Source organism: Pseudorca crassidens, chromosome 7 (assembly GCF_039906515.1).
Source record: "Pseudorca crassidens isolate mPseCra1 chromosome 7, mPseCra1.hap1, whole genome shotgun sequence".
NCBI classification, from domain to species: Eukaryota; Metazoa; Chordata; class Mammalia; order Artiodactyla; family Delphinidae; genus Pseudorca; species Pseudorca crassidens.
In genome coordinates this window covers 82249709-82268274 of record NC_090302.1, presented here as the reverse complement: position 1 = coordinate 82268274, position 18566 = coordinate 82249709, and the positions used below count along the sequence as shown (strand labels likewise).

General features: G+C 36.3%; 1 protein-coding gene across 2 annotated transcripts; it reads right to left on the bottom strand.

The window, feature by feature from the left end:
- Positions 1-1763: 1763 nt before the first annotated feature.
- On the bottom strand, positions 1764-18516 carry RMI1 (RecQ mediated genome instability 1). 2 transcript variants are annotated; one of them, XM_067744737.1, is made up of 4 exons: positions 18360-18516; positions 13257-13317; positions 4644-4740; positions 1764-3881 (listed from the first exon to the last, which is right to left on the bottom strand). In XM_067744737.1, the coding sequence occupies exon 4, from the start codon at positions 3843-3845 to the stop codon at positions 1965-1967; it is 1881 nt and encodes a 626-aa protein (XP_067600838.1). In that variant the 5' UTR covers positions 3846-3881; positions 4644-4740; positions 13257-13317; positions 18360-18516; the 3' UTR covers positions 1764-1964. The 2 variants fall into 2 exon arrangements, with proteins under 2 accessions (XP_067600838.1, XP_067600839.1); XM_067744738.1 differs by lacking the exon at positions 18360-18516 and adding an exon at positions 17188-17471.
- Positions 18517-18566: the final 50 nt, after the last annotated feature.

Here is an 18566-nt window from a genome sequence, read left to right as displayed (position 1 = left end):
AAATAAAAATTTTTTTAAAAAAAAGAAGAATAAGGAGGCAAGATGAGGCGGAAAAGGAAGGCAAGAGTCAGATTGCAAAAGGCCTTACATACTATACATGAAGAGTTTGGACTTCACCCTGTAGGTAAGCGGATAGGAGGAGGTTGTTATTTAAGGGTAACAAACAGAAAACAAATTTATTATTCAAGAAAGATCATTCAGGAAGAATTACGGGAAAAGGCTTAAGGGCAAAATAAGGCACAGGCCAATTAGTAAAACTACTGGAATACTTAAGGCCAGAGAAAACTAGAGCCAGAATTAAAGCACCAATTAGAAGGATGGACTGATATGGTAAAGTACTATACCCAGTCTTTAGTGACAGAATATGAAGAGAAAATAAGGTTTAATCCCAGCTTTCCAGCACTACTCAAAGAGATAGAGTACAGGAGAACATTTACAAGAAAGATAATGAAAGATAACATCCATTTAGATCTCTTGTAGTAAAAGAGCTATGCAAGTATATAGAAGTGGTTATTATCAGATGATATAGCAGCAAAATCTGGATTGTGCCTTGAACTCTGATTATCATCCTTCAAGCAATAATGACAAAAGATTTTAGAATATTTTTCTACTATATCCATATATTTTTATATATGTATTTATCTTACTTCCAGATATTTTCCTATTACATTATTTTAACTAAAAACACAGTGTCTTCATTTTATTATTTAAGTATTTGTTTAATGTTTTAAAATTCAAGATACTTTAATTTAGATTTTTTTAAAAACAAAAGAATAATAAAAATAATTTTACCTTTCAAATGTGACTTTTTAACAGCAAAGTGGGAAAGTGGGAAACAGTCTCCCTTCTGGTTTTTTTTTGTGGGGGTGGGAGGCCGGGGGGAACAAGCTCCCTAAAAAAGAAATCAGCACTTCCAACAAAACTAAAGGAAGAACTTACATGTACACCTAATTCAGAAAGGAGATAACTGGGACTTCCCTGGTGGTGCAGTGGTTAAGAATCCGCCTGCCAATGCAGGGCACACGGGTTCGAGCCCTGGGCCAGGAAGATCCCACATGCCGCGGAGCAACTAAGCCCATGTGCCACAACTACTGAGCCTGTGCTCTGGAGCCCACGAGCCACAACTACTGAGCCCATGTGCCACAACTACTGAAGCCCGCGCACCTAGAGCCCATGCTCCGCAACGAGAAGCCACCGCAATGAGAAGCTGTGCACCACGACGAAGAGTAGCCCCCGCTCACCGCAACTAGAGAAAGCCCGCGTGCAGCAACAAAGACCCAATGCAGCCAAAAATAAATAAAATAAAATAAATTTAAAAAAAAAAAAAGAAAGGAAATAACTAAAGACATGTGTAAATACCTTATTTTAATCCAGAAAAAAAAATGAAATACTTACTGGATCTTCTTAATAATAATAGATTATCGTTGAAAATAAGGTTTTTAACTATTCAATATAATCTCTGAAATGGTATCTAGTTAAGATAATATTTGTTTTAAATATACCAAATATTTCCAATCAGCAAAACAAAAACCAGCAAAACAATTTGTATCTGAGTCTGACATTCTAATCCACTGAATTTACATTTTTTCCTAATAATATAAACAAATCTTTTGGGGTACTCTACATATTAGAAGTACTCAACTACCTACTTGTAATTGTTAACTTTCAACAGTATGATTCATCAGTAAACACCAATACAGTACTTTAGCAGTCACCTTATGTGAAATAACAAGTGGAAAACAAAATTTCTCAACAACAGTGGGTCATCAAATTGCTTCAGCAGTTACTATAAAAAATTTATTTAAAAAACTTACATACACAAACATAATTAAACATTTTAAAATTAGACTGAAATCAGTTATGAAACTTCCTTTTCCCCTTTTACAAAAAGAAAGTTGTGAAAAGTAAAAGGACAAATTTAATTCTAAATATTTCCTTGTTTTTTTAAATTGTTTGCTAGTAAATTATTTCTTTACTCGCCTCTTTAGGTTCTCAAGGTGTTCCACATTAACATCTTGTAATGCCAGTACCGTTCCCTTAGACAAGGAGGGATTCAATGAAATAGTCATTAGACAGCACAAATCTATTAGATCTCTCTGACATTTCTGCAAACCTTCCAGGAACTTTTGGTATTTACAAGGATCCTTTTTTAACTGTTTCATTTCTAGTACTGAAAACCCTATCAGACTAGTAAGTATTTCATCTACAAAGTCTACATCTAGATATGCAGTACCATCAGAAATTTTTGCTGTTATACTCCAAATGCCACCAGAACTTGAGAGATTTCCAGTTAAGGTTACAATAAACGCTTTGACTTTCACTGTTGTAACTTCCTTTGGTTTGCTGGCCATTAGAACAGACAAATAGATAAAAGGTGGAGAATATAAATCCATGGTGATAGAAAGGTTAGTGCTATTCTCTGATGATCTTGAAGAACAAGTCTGTAAGTGGTGCTCATTTTTATTAGAAATGTGTGAACAACTTTTTGGTACATAATTGACCAGCTCTCCGTTTAATATTTTATTATTTAAGGAATGTCCATCTGAACTGCTGGTTTGTTTTATTTTATTATATGTCTCTGAGTTGTTATCTTTATTTGTAAAATTATGGGGTAGGGGTACATTATGATTAACTGAAACAATACTACTGTTTTGGTCTCTAGCAGATGGACAACTAAAAGATTTGTCTTCATTAGTTATTTGCTCAGATAAATTTTTTTCATTCCAATTATTATTTCCATTTTTGCAAATCAAAGAAAAATTATTCAGAGTATTAGATCTATGTGAAAATCTCTCTATACTTTCATCTGCAGTTCTGTTCAAAGTCAGTGGCTGTAATTCTTTGGTCTCTGTTTGTTCTTTCTGGACAGCTTCTTCTAAAAGCAAGGCCTCCTCCAATGAAAAGTCATCTAATTCCTCATCAGTAAAAAGCATAGACTGGTTTTGTGGTTTCTCCTTTGATCTTGGAGAAATAACAAGTCCTGGTTCAAAATCTGACTGTCTGATGGGAACAGTATTTGAAGAACTACCTGTGCTGAAACAACTTCTTTCCAAAGAGGTGTTATTATTTGCTGCAAGCTCATCGTTTTCATCAAGACTTGCCAAGAGTTCTTCATCAGAAGGTCCTAACGCAGGATGTAGAACATCTGTAATTCTGGGGATGCTTTGGTTAGAATTATTTGGTATGACTGGAACTATAGGATCAGGTTCCCCAATTAATCTTGCAAGAACTTTTTCTTGGGCATATTCCTCTAAAAGAGCATCTACTTCTCCTCCCAACACCTTCACATTTTCTGGTTTCAATAAGAGAACACCAAGACGGAAAGAAATGTTTCCATAAATCAAAATTTTTGTACCTGGAGGAAGATCACTATGAAGAGCTGGAATAGACTGATATTCCATCCCCTGTATTTGTACAATTCCATCAGTAAGCTGTAGCATCAACATTCGTGAAGGCTTTGCTTCCCAAGGTTTTGGGGTTACTTGTGTTTCAGCTGTAATTAGGTCATTGGTTGTATTCTTTCCTCTCAACTTTTGTATCTGGGCATACGCAGGTTGACTTACATCAACCAATGAATTAATCTGCAGAGCAAAATATCCATTCAGTTCTCCTTTTGGAACTTCTAAAATGCCATCAGGTAAAAGACGATGCTCCAAATCTCTCAGATCAGTAAGGAGCCATTGCTCAAACACTTGTTTATTCATTTGTGCCTGACTCAAATTAACATTATCATTTTCTTCTTGGATCCAGTTAATACAAGCTTCCAGCCACATTAAAGGCACTTTAACATGCCATGTAGCTAAAAGCCAGGTTTCAACTCTTAATGTAATACTAGCTATACTCATTTCTTTTATATAAAAGAAATATTAGGCATCTATTACCTGAAAACAAAAAAAAAAAATTATGGTAATTCAGTACATCTAAATATAGTTTCTATAATTCTCTACAATGCACAAACAGGAGTAATCAAACTTTTAGATTTTTCTCTCTTCAGCACCTTTATAATTCTTTGACTTTCTACATGGCAAAACTTCAAATGCCACAAGTAATCAGATGGTAAAATAAGAAAAGCAAAAGGTTTGAGACAAGATATACCTAGGTTTGAAGGCTAGCTCTTCAAACTATAAGTTCTGTGATCTAGTATAAATTTCTTAACTTCTCTAACCTAATTTTTTCATCTGTAAAATGTCAGTACCACCTCCTATCTAACACAGTTGTTGTGAGGATTACATGATTAACATTTGTAAAGCATAATGTCAGACCTACGAAATACCTGTAGTAATTAGTAGTTATGTTAATATAATAATCAGATTCTAATCATTTAAAATTTAGCTAGGAAACAATATTTACTAAGGTCCTTTCTATATCTATAATTCATACTCTATTAAAACTTATACCATTGTATTCCATAAAATTATAACAAGTAACAATAGATTCTGAGCTGATGTAAAGCACCTTATTTGTTTGGCTAAATAATTCTCAACAGTCCTATCAGGTAAATATACTTCTGATTTTCTTAGTATGATAAAAAAGTAGCCAAAGACTAACCTTTTTTCACAAAAGTATATTTTTTCCTTCTACAGATGAAGATATCTAAGAGTTCAAATTTATAAAAGTTTTAACATGCCCGTAAGAAAACTTACCATTTGGAACAGAAGCACAGGATTTGAGGACGGGATTTGGAACTGGTTGTTCAGTGGAGTACTTGTAACCTCTATTGCTCAGAAATGGCCCTGAGAGCTAAGACAAGAAGCAGTAAGGGTTATAAGAGGAAGCTGCAGAAAGAATCACTAGCCTATTTTCATAAGTGCAAAGTTTGATGGTATGGTTTGAAGGTTCCTATTATCAATCAGGGTAGAGTAGAGGTAGTACAGAATAAAAACATGAGGTTTGGAATGAAATAAACAAAAGCAAGTTACCACGAGAAACTCAGACACTCTACCTTAGCTTGTTTCCTTCCCTTTATACTTACTTCATAGGGCTACTGTGAAAATTAAAGGATAGGAGAAGATGGCGGGCAGAGCACCAGCATAGGCACAAATCAGCTGACCCGAGGTGGCAATCCAATCATTTAGGCTGCTCACTTAGGCCCCAGCAATGGTTGCAGGCCAGAAGCAGGCCACCCAAAAGGCGTCCGAGGCCCGCAAGCAACCTGAGGCTGAAGCAGACCAAAGCAGCTGAAACTGAAATTGAACAGTACCAACTGCAGAGGGAGAAAGGTTCAAAGCCAGAGAAGCTGGAGCTCTGGGATTCCATGGCAGGGGCAGCACTGGGGTGGAAAAAGAGACCCAGGTGATGACCACTCTCCAGATCTACCTCTGGCAAAACAGGGATGAAAGTGTTAGATAACCTCTTGGCCTTTGTCTGCTACATCTAGCCAGAGATCCATGAAAACTACTGCATAAATGCATAGGGGAAGAAGCTCTGTTCCACGGACTGGCATTTTACATGCCTTCATGGAAAATGAAATTCTAACAAAGCTCAAGTTACATTCTTGTGAAAAGGCATTAAATTATCTCTGTATATTATATAGTAGGTCCTCTCACTTTTTGGAAAATAGCAAATCTAGCTCCCTTGTAAAAACTTAAAGCTTGGGGCTTCCCTGGTGGCGCAGTGGTTGAGAGTCTGCCTGCCAGTGCAGGGGACACGGGTTCGAGCCCTGGTCTGGGAGGATCCCACATGCCGTGGAGTGGCTGGCCCCGTGAGCCATAATTACTGAGCCTGCGCATCTGGAGCCTGTGCTCCGCAACAAGAGAGGCCGCGATAGTGAGAGGCCCACGCACCGCGATGAGGAGTGCCCCCCACTTGCCGCAACTGGAGAAAGCCTCGCACAGAAACGAAGAGCCAACACAGCCATAAATAAATAAATAAAAATTAAAAAAAAAAAATTCACACTGAGTTTTAAAAAAAAAAAAAAAAAAAACTTAAAGCTTATCCAAAGATTTCATTTTTTTAACCTTGCATTTCTTAGAAAATGTAATAGGCATATATTGTCTGGTTTCCCATATCTTTTAGCTAAAGCAACATATATATCAATACTGACTTCTTCTTTTGTAGATGTAGTTTTGTTTGTTTGGTTTTAATTTTTTAAGAAGAAAGGGATTAATTTTTTCCCCCTAAAGCTTTGTGAAGGTCAGGGGATTTATCTATCAAAAAATAGTAAATAGTTATTTGTAACCTGTACTAAGCAGCATCCAGCCTTAAAACAGTCTTTTCTGGCTAAAGGTTAGAACAATGAATACTAGTATAATTGTTTGGGCTGCTTTTAATATCTTTTAATAAAAATTACTAGAGGACAAGAATTTGTTACATGTTGTTAGTTGGTGTACTGATAATCATTTAAAAGTAAAACCCGGGGCTCCCCTGGTGGCGCAGTGGTTGAGAGTCCATCTGCCGATGCAGGGGAACACAGGTTCATGCCCCGGTCCAGGAAGATCCCACATGCCGCGGAGCGGCTGGGCCCGTGGGCCATGGCCGCTGTGCCTGCGTGTCCAGAGCCTGTGCTCCACAACGGGTGAGGCCACAGCAGTGAGAGGCCCACATACCGCAAAAAAATAAAAAATAAAAAAATAAAATAAAGTAAAACCCCCTTATCGTGTAAAAAAAAAAAAAGAAATAAAAAAACAAATGAGAGCCAGTATATAATCTAGCGGTTCAGAGTGCAAGTGTGATGCCAAATTATCTTTCACTTACAAACTCTGTGACCCTAAACAAGTGGTCACATTATTAATTTAACAAATGGTTAAAATTTAAAGGAAGAGTTAGTTATTGTAAGGAATACAAGAATAACATTTTAAAGGAGGAATTAAGAAGGTCATAACTACCAAACTGATAAATCTTTACACTGAAGAAAATAATTGAGCGTACAGATATATAATTTTTAAATTACATGTGAAAAACAATGTAAAAATTCAAAGGTAGGATAGGTCCCTGCCCATAGTGATAGAAATAAACCATGCAGAGTCAAATCGGCATGTCTCTTTAACAAAGAAACCAACAATCTCTACATGAGTCCTCTGATTTATCAAATGGAAATATTTTCTACCTTCTGGCTAAAAAAAGCAAAACACAGTGTGCTAACTTTTGTGTACAAAAGAAAGGAAAATAAGCACATTCTTATTTACTTTATACATAAAGGACCTCTAGAAGGATATACAAGAAACTAGATAAAACTTTAAATACATAGCTACACTCAATAACAAAGAGCAAAATCTTGTGGGCCAGGGCTTCCCTGGTGGCACAGTGGTTAAGACTCTGCCTGCCAATGCAGGGGACACAGGTTTGAGCGCTGGTCCAGGAAGATCCCACATGCCATGGAGCAACTAAGCCCGTGGGCCATGACTGCTGAGCCTGTGCTCTAGAGCCTGCGAGCCACAACTACTGAGCCCGTGTGCCACAACTACTGAAGCCCACGTGCCTAGAGCCCATGCTCCACAACAAGAGAAGCCACCGCAATGACAAGCCCGTGTACCTCAGCAAAGAGCAGCCCCCGCTCGCTGCAACTAGAGAAAAGCCCGCACACAACAACAAAGAACCAACGCAGCCAAAAATAAAAAATAAGTAATTAATTTTTTAAAAAGTCTTGTGGGCTAGGAACAGAGGAGAAACCTAAAGTTTTAGTGCTGATTTAAAGCCACCAGGAAAAGGAGACTTCAGGCTAAAGCTCCAAGGCTTTAAGTTTAAGGGTCCAGTGTGCCAATTATAGGTCAGAAGACCAGAACAGACTACTTGCTAGAACTGGGCCAAAAAAATCTTCTACTCAATACCTACCTATGGCCTATGGAGGAAACAGAGATAACCTAAGAATGGAAATGAGGCCTATATAAGTTGTATAGTACATATAGCATGGTCCAGAACTAGGCTATTCACATAAAAACCCAAGTCTCTAATGACACAGCTGATCTAGAGCTATGCCAGCCAGAGGGTCAGGTTGAAGCAACTCCAAAAAAACACAAAAGGGAAAAACACACATGGGAAAAACCTCTATCCAACATGAGCTCTCAAACCAAAATTATAACATATTTAAGGAAAATCACCACCATAAGCCACATCAGCAGACACAACTAACAGGAGAATTTATACCTAGAGAAATCTGTTTTTAAATGAAGAATCTTAAATATTTTTAAAATAATCTTAAATATTTTTAAAATGTCTTTGAGCATACTAAATACACTTTAAAAGTAGGACTAATCCTTAAAGAAGAATAGAAGATAATTAAACAGTAACAGGCATTTATGAAAAGTATCAATTGGACATCTTGGAAATGGGAAACAGCCTCAGAAATTTAAAACTCAGTAGATGGGATAAACAAAAGGCTAAAAACAAATGAAGAAAAAACTTACACTTTGGAAATTACATAGAACAGAGTATGAAAATTTAAGAAATTAAGCAAAGAAGGGAAAAAAAGGCTAAGTAGGGAAAACAGGCTTCTACACTGAAGTAATCAGTTTCAGAAGAAAATAGAAGAGGTGAAGGAAACAGTTTTGTTTTTTTTTAAGATAATGGTTAAAGGTGATCAAAAGGAACAAATTTCCAATTATAAGATAAACAAGTAATAGGGATGTAGTGCACAACATGATGACTGTAGTTAACACTGCTGTTCGATATATACGAAAGTTGTTAAGAGATTAGATCCTAAGAGTTCTCATCACAAGGAGAATTTATTTTTTCTTTTTCTTTTTCTTTTTTTTTTGGCTGTGTTGGGTCTTTGTTGCTGCCCGCAGGCCTTCTCTAGTTGCAGTGAGCGGTGGCTGCTCTTCCTTGCAGTGCACGGGCTTCTCATCGCAGTGGCTTCTCTTGTTTCGGAGCACAGGCTCTGGGTGCGTGGGCTTCAGTAGTTGTGGCACGTGGGCTCAGAAGTTGTGGCTCACGAGCTCTAGAGCGCAGGCTCAGTAGTTGTGGCACACGGGCTCAGTTGCTCCGTGGCATGTGGGATCTTCCCGGACCAGGGCTCGAACCCGTGTCCCCTGCATTGGCAGGTGGATTCTTAACCACTGCACCACTGGGGAAGCCCAATTACCTTTTTATCTATATGAGATGATGGATGTTAGCTTAATCTGTTGTGGTAATCTTTCACAGTATATGTAAATGCTATACACCTTAAACTTATATGGTGATGTATGCCAATTATTTCTCAATAAAACTAGAAAAAAAATATATAAATAAAAGTGAAATTTTTTCATAATAAAAAAATAAAGAATAATGGTTGAAATTTTTCTAAAATTCAAGAAAGATATGATTCTTAGGGTGTAAAAGCTCAATATTGCTAAGCAACAAGTGTAAAAATCCACCTGTAAACATAGCATGGTAAACTGTAAAACATCAACAAAGAAAAAAAATCTTTTTTTTTTTAAATCTTAAGATTCAACAAGCTGGATCTAAAATTTGAGGTAACAAAAATGTAGAAAATACAAAAAGAATTCAGAGGGAAGTTAAGGTATTATGTTTTGTCAAGGAGGATAACAGAGATTCTGATTATGTTTACTATTTTATAAGAAAAATATAAAAATTATGTGTTTAAGGGTAAAAATGAAAGATTGAAAAAACATTCTTATAATCCCCGCAAAACTCAGATAATAGATTTTTTAAAAGTCATAAAATTCTAAGAACAAAGAAAATGGGAGAAGAAACAATGGCAACAAATTTTGGAAACTGGAAAGCAAACAGATTAGTACATGATTTAGCAGACACTAGAAAGTTGAATTCTAAGGTGGCATTAAGAATGGCTGATACAAAAACCCAGAACCCACAAAAGGCAATACTAAGTATGCCTGGAAGTAAAGGGTACTCTAAAAACAAGATTGATTAGACGATTCTTTAAGACATTTAAGACTGTGGCATCCCTATCCCACATCAGGAAGATACATAATGTACACTTCAAAACTGTTAAGAGGGTAAATTTATGTTATATGTTTTTTACCATAATTTTTTAGAAAGAGAGAAAAATCAAGAGGGAAGTAGAGGAGGAAAAAAAGGAAAAAATAAAATTACCTCTATTTGCAGATGACATGAATGTTTATGAAAAAATGCCAAAGAATGTACAAAGAAGCTATATCACCTGATAAATGAGTTAGCAAGATGCAAGTGTCTTTTTTGTGCTCTATTTAGTGCCACATTTTCACACTTTTGTGCTTTTTGTTGATGATTTCACTATTTAAAACAGCCCCGTAGCATACTTCTGAAGTGCTGTCTAGTGTTCCAAAGCATAAGAAAACTGTGTGAGATGTGTCATATGTAAAATCTGTGTGTTAGATTAAGCTTCATTCAGGCATTAGTTATAGTGCCACTGGTCGTAAGTTCAGTTAATGAATCAACAACATATAGTGAATAAAGTGTCTTTAAACAGAAACACAAATAAAACAAGGTTATGTACTAATCAGTTGGTGAAAATGTCATGACCAGAGGCTCACAGGAACCTAACCTTGTCTTTCTCCTAGGAACAATAGTTCAGTATTCCCTAATTCAGTGTTCACAGGGACTTTATATAGAACATAACTACCAGGAATAATGAGACTTGACTGTACGAGCAATGAACAAAGAGTACAATTTACAGTAGCCCTCAAAACTTAAATCTAACAAAATATGTGCAGGATGTATATGCTGAAAACTACAAACTACTGTTGAAAGAAATCAAAGACAACCTAGACAAATGAAGAGATATGCTGTGTTGAAGACTCTATGATTGAGTTTCAATTCTCCCCAAACAGATATATAGATTCAATGCAATTCCATTCAAAATCCCAGCATTTTTTTTTTTTTTAAAGAATGACAAGCTGATTCTAAGATTTACATGAGAAGGCAAAGAAACTAGAATAACCAAGGTAATTTCAGAAAAAAAAAAAGTTGGAGACTCACACTGAGTTCAAGACTTAGTATAAACTACAGTAATCAAGACAGTGAAGTATTGGCAAAAGGATTAACATATCAGTCAATGGGAAGAGAAGACAGCCTAGAAAACAGACCCATTCATATATAGTCAATGCAAAGGCATTTCAAAGGAAACAGGATAGTCTTTTGAACAAATGATGCTAAAACAACTGAACATCCATATGCAAAACTATGAACCTCAACCAATACCTCAAATCATAAATAAAAGTTAAATGGACCACAAACCTAAATGTGAAAACTAAAACTATAAAACATCTATGAGAAAAGTTAGGAGAAAAAAAAACCAAGCTCATAGATAAGAGAGAACAGATTGGTAGCCGCAAGAGGTAAGGGGTGGGGGTGGGCGAAATGGGTGCACGGGGTCACAAGGTACAAACTTCCAGTTATAAAATCAGTAAGTCATGGAAATGTAATGTACAGCATGGTCACTGTAGTTAAAATACTATATTGCATATCTAAAAGTTGCTAAGAGAGTAGATCTTAAAAGTTCTCATCACAAGAAAAAAAATTTTTTTGTAACTAAGTGGTGATGGATGTTAACTGGATTTACTGTGGTGATCATTTTGCAACGTATACAAATATCAAATTATTATGTTGTATACCTGAAACTAAAAGGTTATATGTCAATTATACCTCAATTTTTTTTAAAGGGGAAGAAAAGTTCGAAGAAAAATCTTTGTGATCTTGGTTTCTTAACAGTGTTCTTAGATACAACACCAGAAGCATAATCCATAAAAGAAAGAAATTAATAAACTGAGCTTCACCAAAATTTTAAAATTCTGCTCTGTGAAAGACACTGTTAAGAGTATAAAGACAAGCCAAACACACACAAAGACAAGCCACAGACTGGGAGAAATACATAATTGACAAAAGACTTATATCCAGACTATATAAAGAATTCTAAAATTCAATAGGAAGACAAACTAATTTTAAAAGGAACAAAAGATTTGAATAGACATTTCACCAAAAGATATGCAGATAACGAGTAAGACATTAAGGAAATGCAAAATTGAAATCACAGTGTGATATTACGCATCTATTAGCATAGCTAAAATAAAAAATAACTGACAATACCAACTACTGGAATTCTCATACATTGCTGGTGGGAAAGCAAAATGACACAGCCACTTTAAAAAACAATTTAGCAGTTTCTTAGGAAGAAAAACAGTTTAGCATTTTCTTACAAAGTTAAACTCACCATACAACCCAGCATTACTAGGTATTTACTCAAGAGAAATGAAAACGTATACTCATTAAAAATCTCTATGTGAACATTTATAGCAGCTTTTTTCATAATCACCAAAAAACTAGAAACAACCCACATGTCCTTCAAGTGGTGAATGGATTAACAAATTGTTGTACATCATTACAATGGAATACTATTCAGTAATAAAAAGGAATAAACTAATAGATGCAATAACATGGATGAATACTGCTACAGATGGTATCACTCAGAAAATTCATATGTTGAAATCTTAATGCCCAATGTGATGGCATTAGGAGGTGGGGCCTTTGTGAAGTGTTTACATTATGAGAATGAAGCCCTCATGGGACTTCCCTGGCAGTCCAGTGGTTAAGACTCTGCTTCCACTACAGGGAGCACGGGTTCGATCCCTGGTTGAGGAACTAAGATCCCACATGCCATGCAGCATGGCCAAAATAAATCAATAAATCAATAAATAAAAATAAAGTCAGAATTTTGAAAAGATATTAATTAAAAAAAAAACTTACAACCCAATAACAAAAAAATAAATAAACAGTAGAGACGTCTCCACACAGCTACTTACCCCTTCTGCCATGGGAGGTTACTGTAAAAAGACTGTCATCTAAGAACCAAAGAAGCATGTTCTCATCAGACACCCACTAAATCTGCCATCACCTTGACCTTGGACTTCCCAGTCTCCAAAGAAATAAATCTCTGTTGTTATCAACCACCCAGTTTATGCTATTTTGTCACAATAGCCCAAATAGACTAAGACAAATGTTAAATGCAGCGAGCTAAGTAAAAGAAGCCAGACAAACACTGTATAAGTCCAAGATGGCATTATGGAAAAGGCAACACTACAGAAACAGGTGGCAGCGATGATGTGACTAATGTTTGTCAAAACTTATAGAACTATATACAAAAAAGAACATGAATTTTACTGAATGTAAATTATATCCTCAATAAAAATACTGAAGACAAACACCAAAAGGATAGATATTTAATAACTAATTTTCAAACTTGCTGAGGAAAACACAGAATAAAGAAAACAATCCAAAAGAAGGCACAAAAGGAACTGGCAAGCACTATAAATAGAAAGAATAAACAAGGTGGTAGAAATAAGTCTAAATATATCAGCAATCATAATGAACATAGATTAACTCACCTGTTAAAAGATACTCTCAAATTGAAAAAACCAAGTTCAGCTGCATGCTTAAAAGATGACCCTAAAACAAAATAACATCGAAGCATGAAATTAATTAAAATAAGGCATGTTAAAATCCCCAAGCATGATATTATGAGGCCACAGCTGAGTGACATCTTATCCTCAAGACAGAGATCTGTACTTCTATAACCTAAGATTCCCAAGTGCTACTTTATCGCATCTGTTGTCATTTTTTTAACCTCAAAAATTAAGCTAGATCCAAGGCTCTTAGGTGTGCTCATTCAATAGTAAGTTACCTTACTTTCTCCACTAAAATTTAAACACCACAGCACTGGCAAATGGGCCTAGTCTAATTGGCAGAGGTGTTGTAGTAATGAGATGACAGTCATTAAGTAAACTGAAATCAAGACAGTGTACTTTCAGTAGAGTTATAATTATTTAAATGAATTATCAAGTATAAATGCCACAATTAATTAAGTTGTTTGCAGAATGTTTTGTACTATAAATTATTCAGTGTATACAGTATATATCCCTAAATTATTATATGCAGCCATTTAACACAAATGCTATTTTCTACCTGAACCTGTTAAACAGTAGGAGTTAATACTGTTAGTACTTCTAGGAGGATGAAGGAACCAATAAAAAAGAAAGACTGATTGATTGTGAACTGAAAAGGTCAAGGCTGGATAGAAAATGAAAGAAAGGAATTTCAGTGGTTTTAATTCTATATCCCAGCAGTACAGCTGTTTAAACAGAGAACTGAAGAAAAAGGTTTAATAAAAATTAAAACCTCTTATTTGTAAGATTTTAAACTTTTTCAAAATACATACTTTTACATCTGTAATATTATCTAAACCTCAAAATAGTCATTTATGATAGAAAGGGTAGGGATTGTCATCTATTTGGGTGAGAATGAAACAGGCATGAAGATTAAGACATACAGATCATACATGGTAGCAGACGCAGAATGAAATTCTGCTAACCTCCATTTCTATATAATTTTCTAGACCCTGTTCGACTTAAAAGAGAAAGTAAAGCCAGTCCCTCATTTACATATACCCACTTGCATATAAACTATAAAACTCATTCATAAATGGCCATTCTATAAGAGCACTACACTATTACAATGAACAGACTTTTCTCAGATCTCATTTAAACGACACGCTCACCTAGTATATTCTAAATTATTTCCTTTACAAAGTCAAATCAAAGAAACACCTACTGCATCTATCTTTGTAACAGCTTCAAAACAGTGTTATCATTAAGTACTTTTCCTTTTGCTATAACTCTACTAAAATATGACATAAAAGTTTTTTTAAATTTTTAAATATTACAAACTGATATTTTAAGGCTTACGTATTCATTTATTTTATTTTTTTAATTTTGTAGTTATCTCAAACACGCACTTCCTTGTTTGTGTTGTTGCATTCGGCAAGTGACAAAACTCCTTTCAGATGACAGTTGGGACAAATTCTGAGAAACAGTGCTCAATGAACCACAGTGAAATTGTTCTATAAACACGTGGCAGTTCTAATTAATAATTTTCTCCAAATACTACCTTCTAGGATTTAAATTTCCACTTCCAGAGCTACATGATATACTACAATTTTATAATAATGTTATAACTAAATGCACATTTGCTACATAGAATTCTTCATTTAACAGCAAAGTAAGTAAAGTGGAGGGCATATTGATCTGAAACATGGTTTACTCCCCACAACTGCATGTTAAAAACAATTTCAATAAGAAGACGTTTTTATATATAATAGGATTTTTTTTTCCTACAGGTAAAAAAGAAAAGCTTATTAAATTTTTTAATTAAATGGAAAAAGTATTATCATGTGGGATTACAAAGTTTAGACTGGGTTTCAATAACCGAGCCCTTTAATAATTTAGTAAATTGTATTACTTGCATCTACTCCTTCAAGAGAATTCCTAAGGTTTTTGTTCCTCCCTTTCTTGAGAAACTGAGTAACCACAGTCACCGCAGGTAGAAGCAACTCAGAGGGGAGGTGTTAGCTACAGCAGCACAACTTCTCATCTGCTCATACATAAAGAACAGCCCCTGATCCTCAAGAACATCACTGTCCAAGAAAAAAATATGAAAAAGTATACGTTGTTGAAATTGTACATTAAGAAGTGTTCACACCGTATGATTTCAAAACTTAATCTTAAGAAAATAATCAGAAATGAGGACAAAGATTTTATGTGCCAGAGTGTTTATCACTGTGCTTTTACACTTTGGAAAAAAACCAGAACAATCTAAATGTTCAACAACAGTAAAAAAAATTTTTTTTAATTAAATATATTACATTGGATCCATGAAATAGTCTTCTGAAAAAACATTTTTAAGTACTATTTAATGACATGAAAATATGTTCATATTTTTATTCTGTTAGGAGAAAAGGTCAGATGTAAAACTACATACATCTTAATCTCCATTAATTTTATAATCATGAAAAAAATGTTTTTTAAAAATTGATTTACATCTTGTGCTTGCTAAACTTGGCTGACCACACTAATCTACATTCTAGATCTTGACTGCAGGAACTAAGCAGAAGAGAATAGAGTAAGAAAATTCTATCATTTGCCACTAAGACTTAGGCAAATTTGATTTATGTTACTTTTCAGTCAGCCTCACATATTTCAATTTTTTAAAAAATAGAAAAAGAGGCAGAAGTATTGATACCATCCTTTTGGACACTGTATGCGGCATTCAATCAATAGCTAAGACTTAAAAGCACTAACAAATACTCAAGTTATAACCAGTCCATGTTTCCACTGTCTTCATCTAAAAAATACAGGTGAGTCTGTGTTTTAACTCCTTGGGGATGACTTTAAGGTAACCCCAGAATTTTGAGAAGGCACTCTGAAAATTATGGGAAAAAAATTTGTATTTAATGACTGAAATCAGAAAGAAGTAATTAGTGGAGCTGTTTGTGGATCCTCCATAACCTAATGTAAGGAAAAGACAGACAGAGAATAGGTTTAGGAGTCTGAATCCCATTTCTGCTATGTGACCTTAGACATGTTCCTTAACTTTTTCTTAACCGCAATTTACCAGCTGAACTGTAATAAGCATTAAACTGCCAGCACAAGGTCTGGCACAAACTCAGAAAATAGTACTTATAAAATTTTAAGTAATCATCCAGCTCGCTGGTGTACAATCTCAATTATATTAGTTTATCTAAAGCAAATCCCACAAGCTAAGTAATACTAGCTCTAAATTCATCAGGAATCCAAATAATCATACAATTATTTACTCAACACAGGAGCCACAATGTATCAACCAAGTTGGTAAGTTCTTGAATGAGCACAGATGTAACAGTTTGGCTGAAAACAATAGAGAATGAAAGGATGGTGAAAAGACAGACTTTCCTCAAGAGAGCAAGTCCCTGAATGAAAATGGTGGAAAAAACAGACTTTCTTGTTATTTAAACAGTAAACCTATAAAGCAAATTAAAACAGGTAAGGAAGAAAACAAGTAGAAAAAGCAAAACAACAACAACAACAACAACAACAAAAACCTGACAATGGCATCTAGAAAAGAGAAATAAGACCTTTCAGCAATTAGGGTCCAGTCAGAAGACTGTGAAACTGGGAATAAGTTCTTAAGATAAAGCTGCTTACTTTGCATTCCTGCTCATCAATCATCACTGTTTATCAAGGCAGAAAATGATGGTTGCAACAGAAATACTAGCTTGAAAGAAAACATCATTAGTACAGTACCCCTATATGTGCCTATCTGTGTTAGTGAAGTGTCCCAGGCTTTAAATGACAGATTCAATTAAATGCTGCAAATCCTGACTGGCAGATTAAATCTCTACAATCCAAGTATCGCCAGCCCCTTCATACACTCAATTTTCTTGGCTGAACATTAAATAAAAATCCAAAGTATGTATCGTAAAACCAAACACAAGTTAAGTTTTACCTCCCAACAAGGCTATGATATTCTTCATGGTGGGGCCATTAAAAAATTATATTACCACTCAAAGAGCCTTTTAAAAACTCCACAATCCCAGACAGTATGCTCTAACAGTATTTGTTAACTATCCTCCCAGCCAGTAAATGTTGGTGGTTCATGAAGTTCTCCGTTCCTCCTAAAGAGTTCTCTTCCTGATTAAGCAAGTAAAAGATAAAAGATGGTGGAAATCAGACATTTTTTTAAAATGCTGGTTACATCTAATTTGCAAAGTATTCAAGAGGAAAATCAAGTTACAGCGGAATGAATCAGCACAAATTCATAATTACAAAAAAAAAGTGTATTCTAACGGTGGGTTTACATCCCATGTAAATTATAACATTTTTATGCTTGAACACAAGTTTGGGGTTGTGGGTGAGAGCTGGAGAGCTGAGTCAGGTTGTGGATACTGGGTACTAGTTACTGGCAATTTCCCAGGTTTGTCACCGATTCAGAGTGACCTTAAGTGCCTTAACAGAAGAAACCATCAAAGCCTGACACAGGGGCCTTAGAAGTAACCGCACACAAAGCAAGTATAAACTGAACACGCTAGAACGGTAACATATCTGAGAGCGAGGGTTTTAGTCTGTTTTAATCACTGCCGAAAACCTTGACACACGGTGGGCGCTTTAAAGAGGTGAACGAACGCAAAGCGGATGTCTACAACGCATTTTGCGATTTGCATTCACTGTAGGACATGAAAGCAATACTTCCAGAAATTTTTCACACGTAGCGGCAGCACCGACACTACAAAATACTCGTATCGCAGGTCCCATTAACAAAAAAGAAAGAAAGACAAAGAAAGGAAAAACGAAAGGTTTCGTCAGAACGGAGAGCCCTGTAAAGACCCCGGGAGTACAGGCTCAGCGCCGGAAGCAAAGGGACTGAGTTCTCCCGGACTCCGAGGCTCGCCCGCCACAGCCCAGCGAGACGGCCAACAATTCCCGGAACCCCGAGCCGCCAGCGGACAGCGGGCCGCGACCCTCCGGCTGCGCCCCCGGCCCAGGCCACGCCTGAGGGGCGCCGCGGCCCGTTACACACAACTCGCCCCGCAGCCCGGGCGAGAGGGGAGCACGGGGGAAGAAAGGAGACGCGAATGCGGGCTGTGGAAACGGGGACATTCGCCTGGGCCTAACACCGACCTGGACGTCCCGCCTTCCCCTCGCGCAACACTGCTTCCTGGGCCTCGCGACTGTGAGAACGGGAACCACCACGGCGCGCGCCCTAATCCTTTTTTGCTCCTTCCCGCCCGTTTTGCCGCGCACTCAAGCCCCTCCTCCAAACCCTGAAGACGCCTCAGGGCCCCGAAGACGCCCCTTCACCCGCCCCCTCCCTGTGCGCGTGAACTG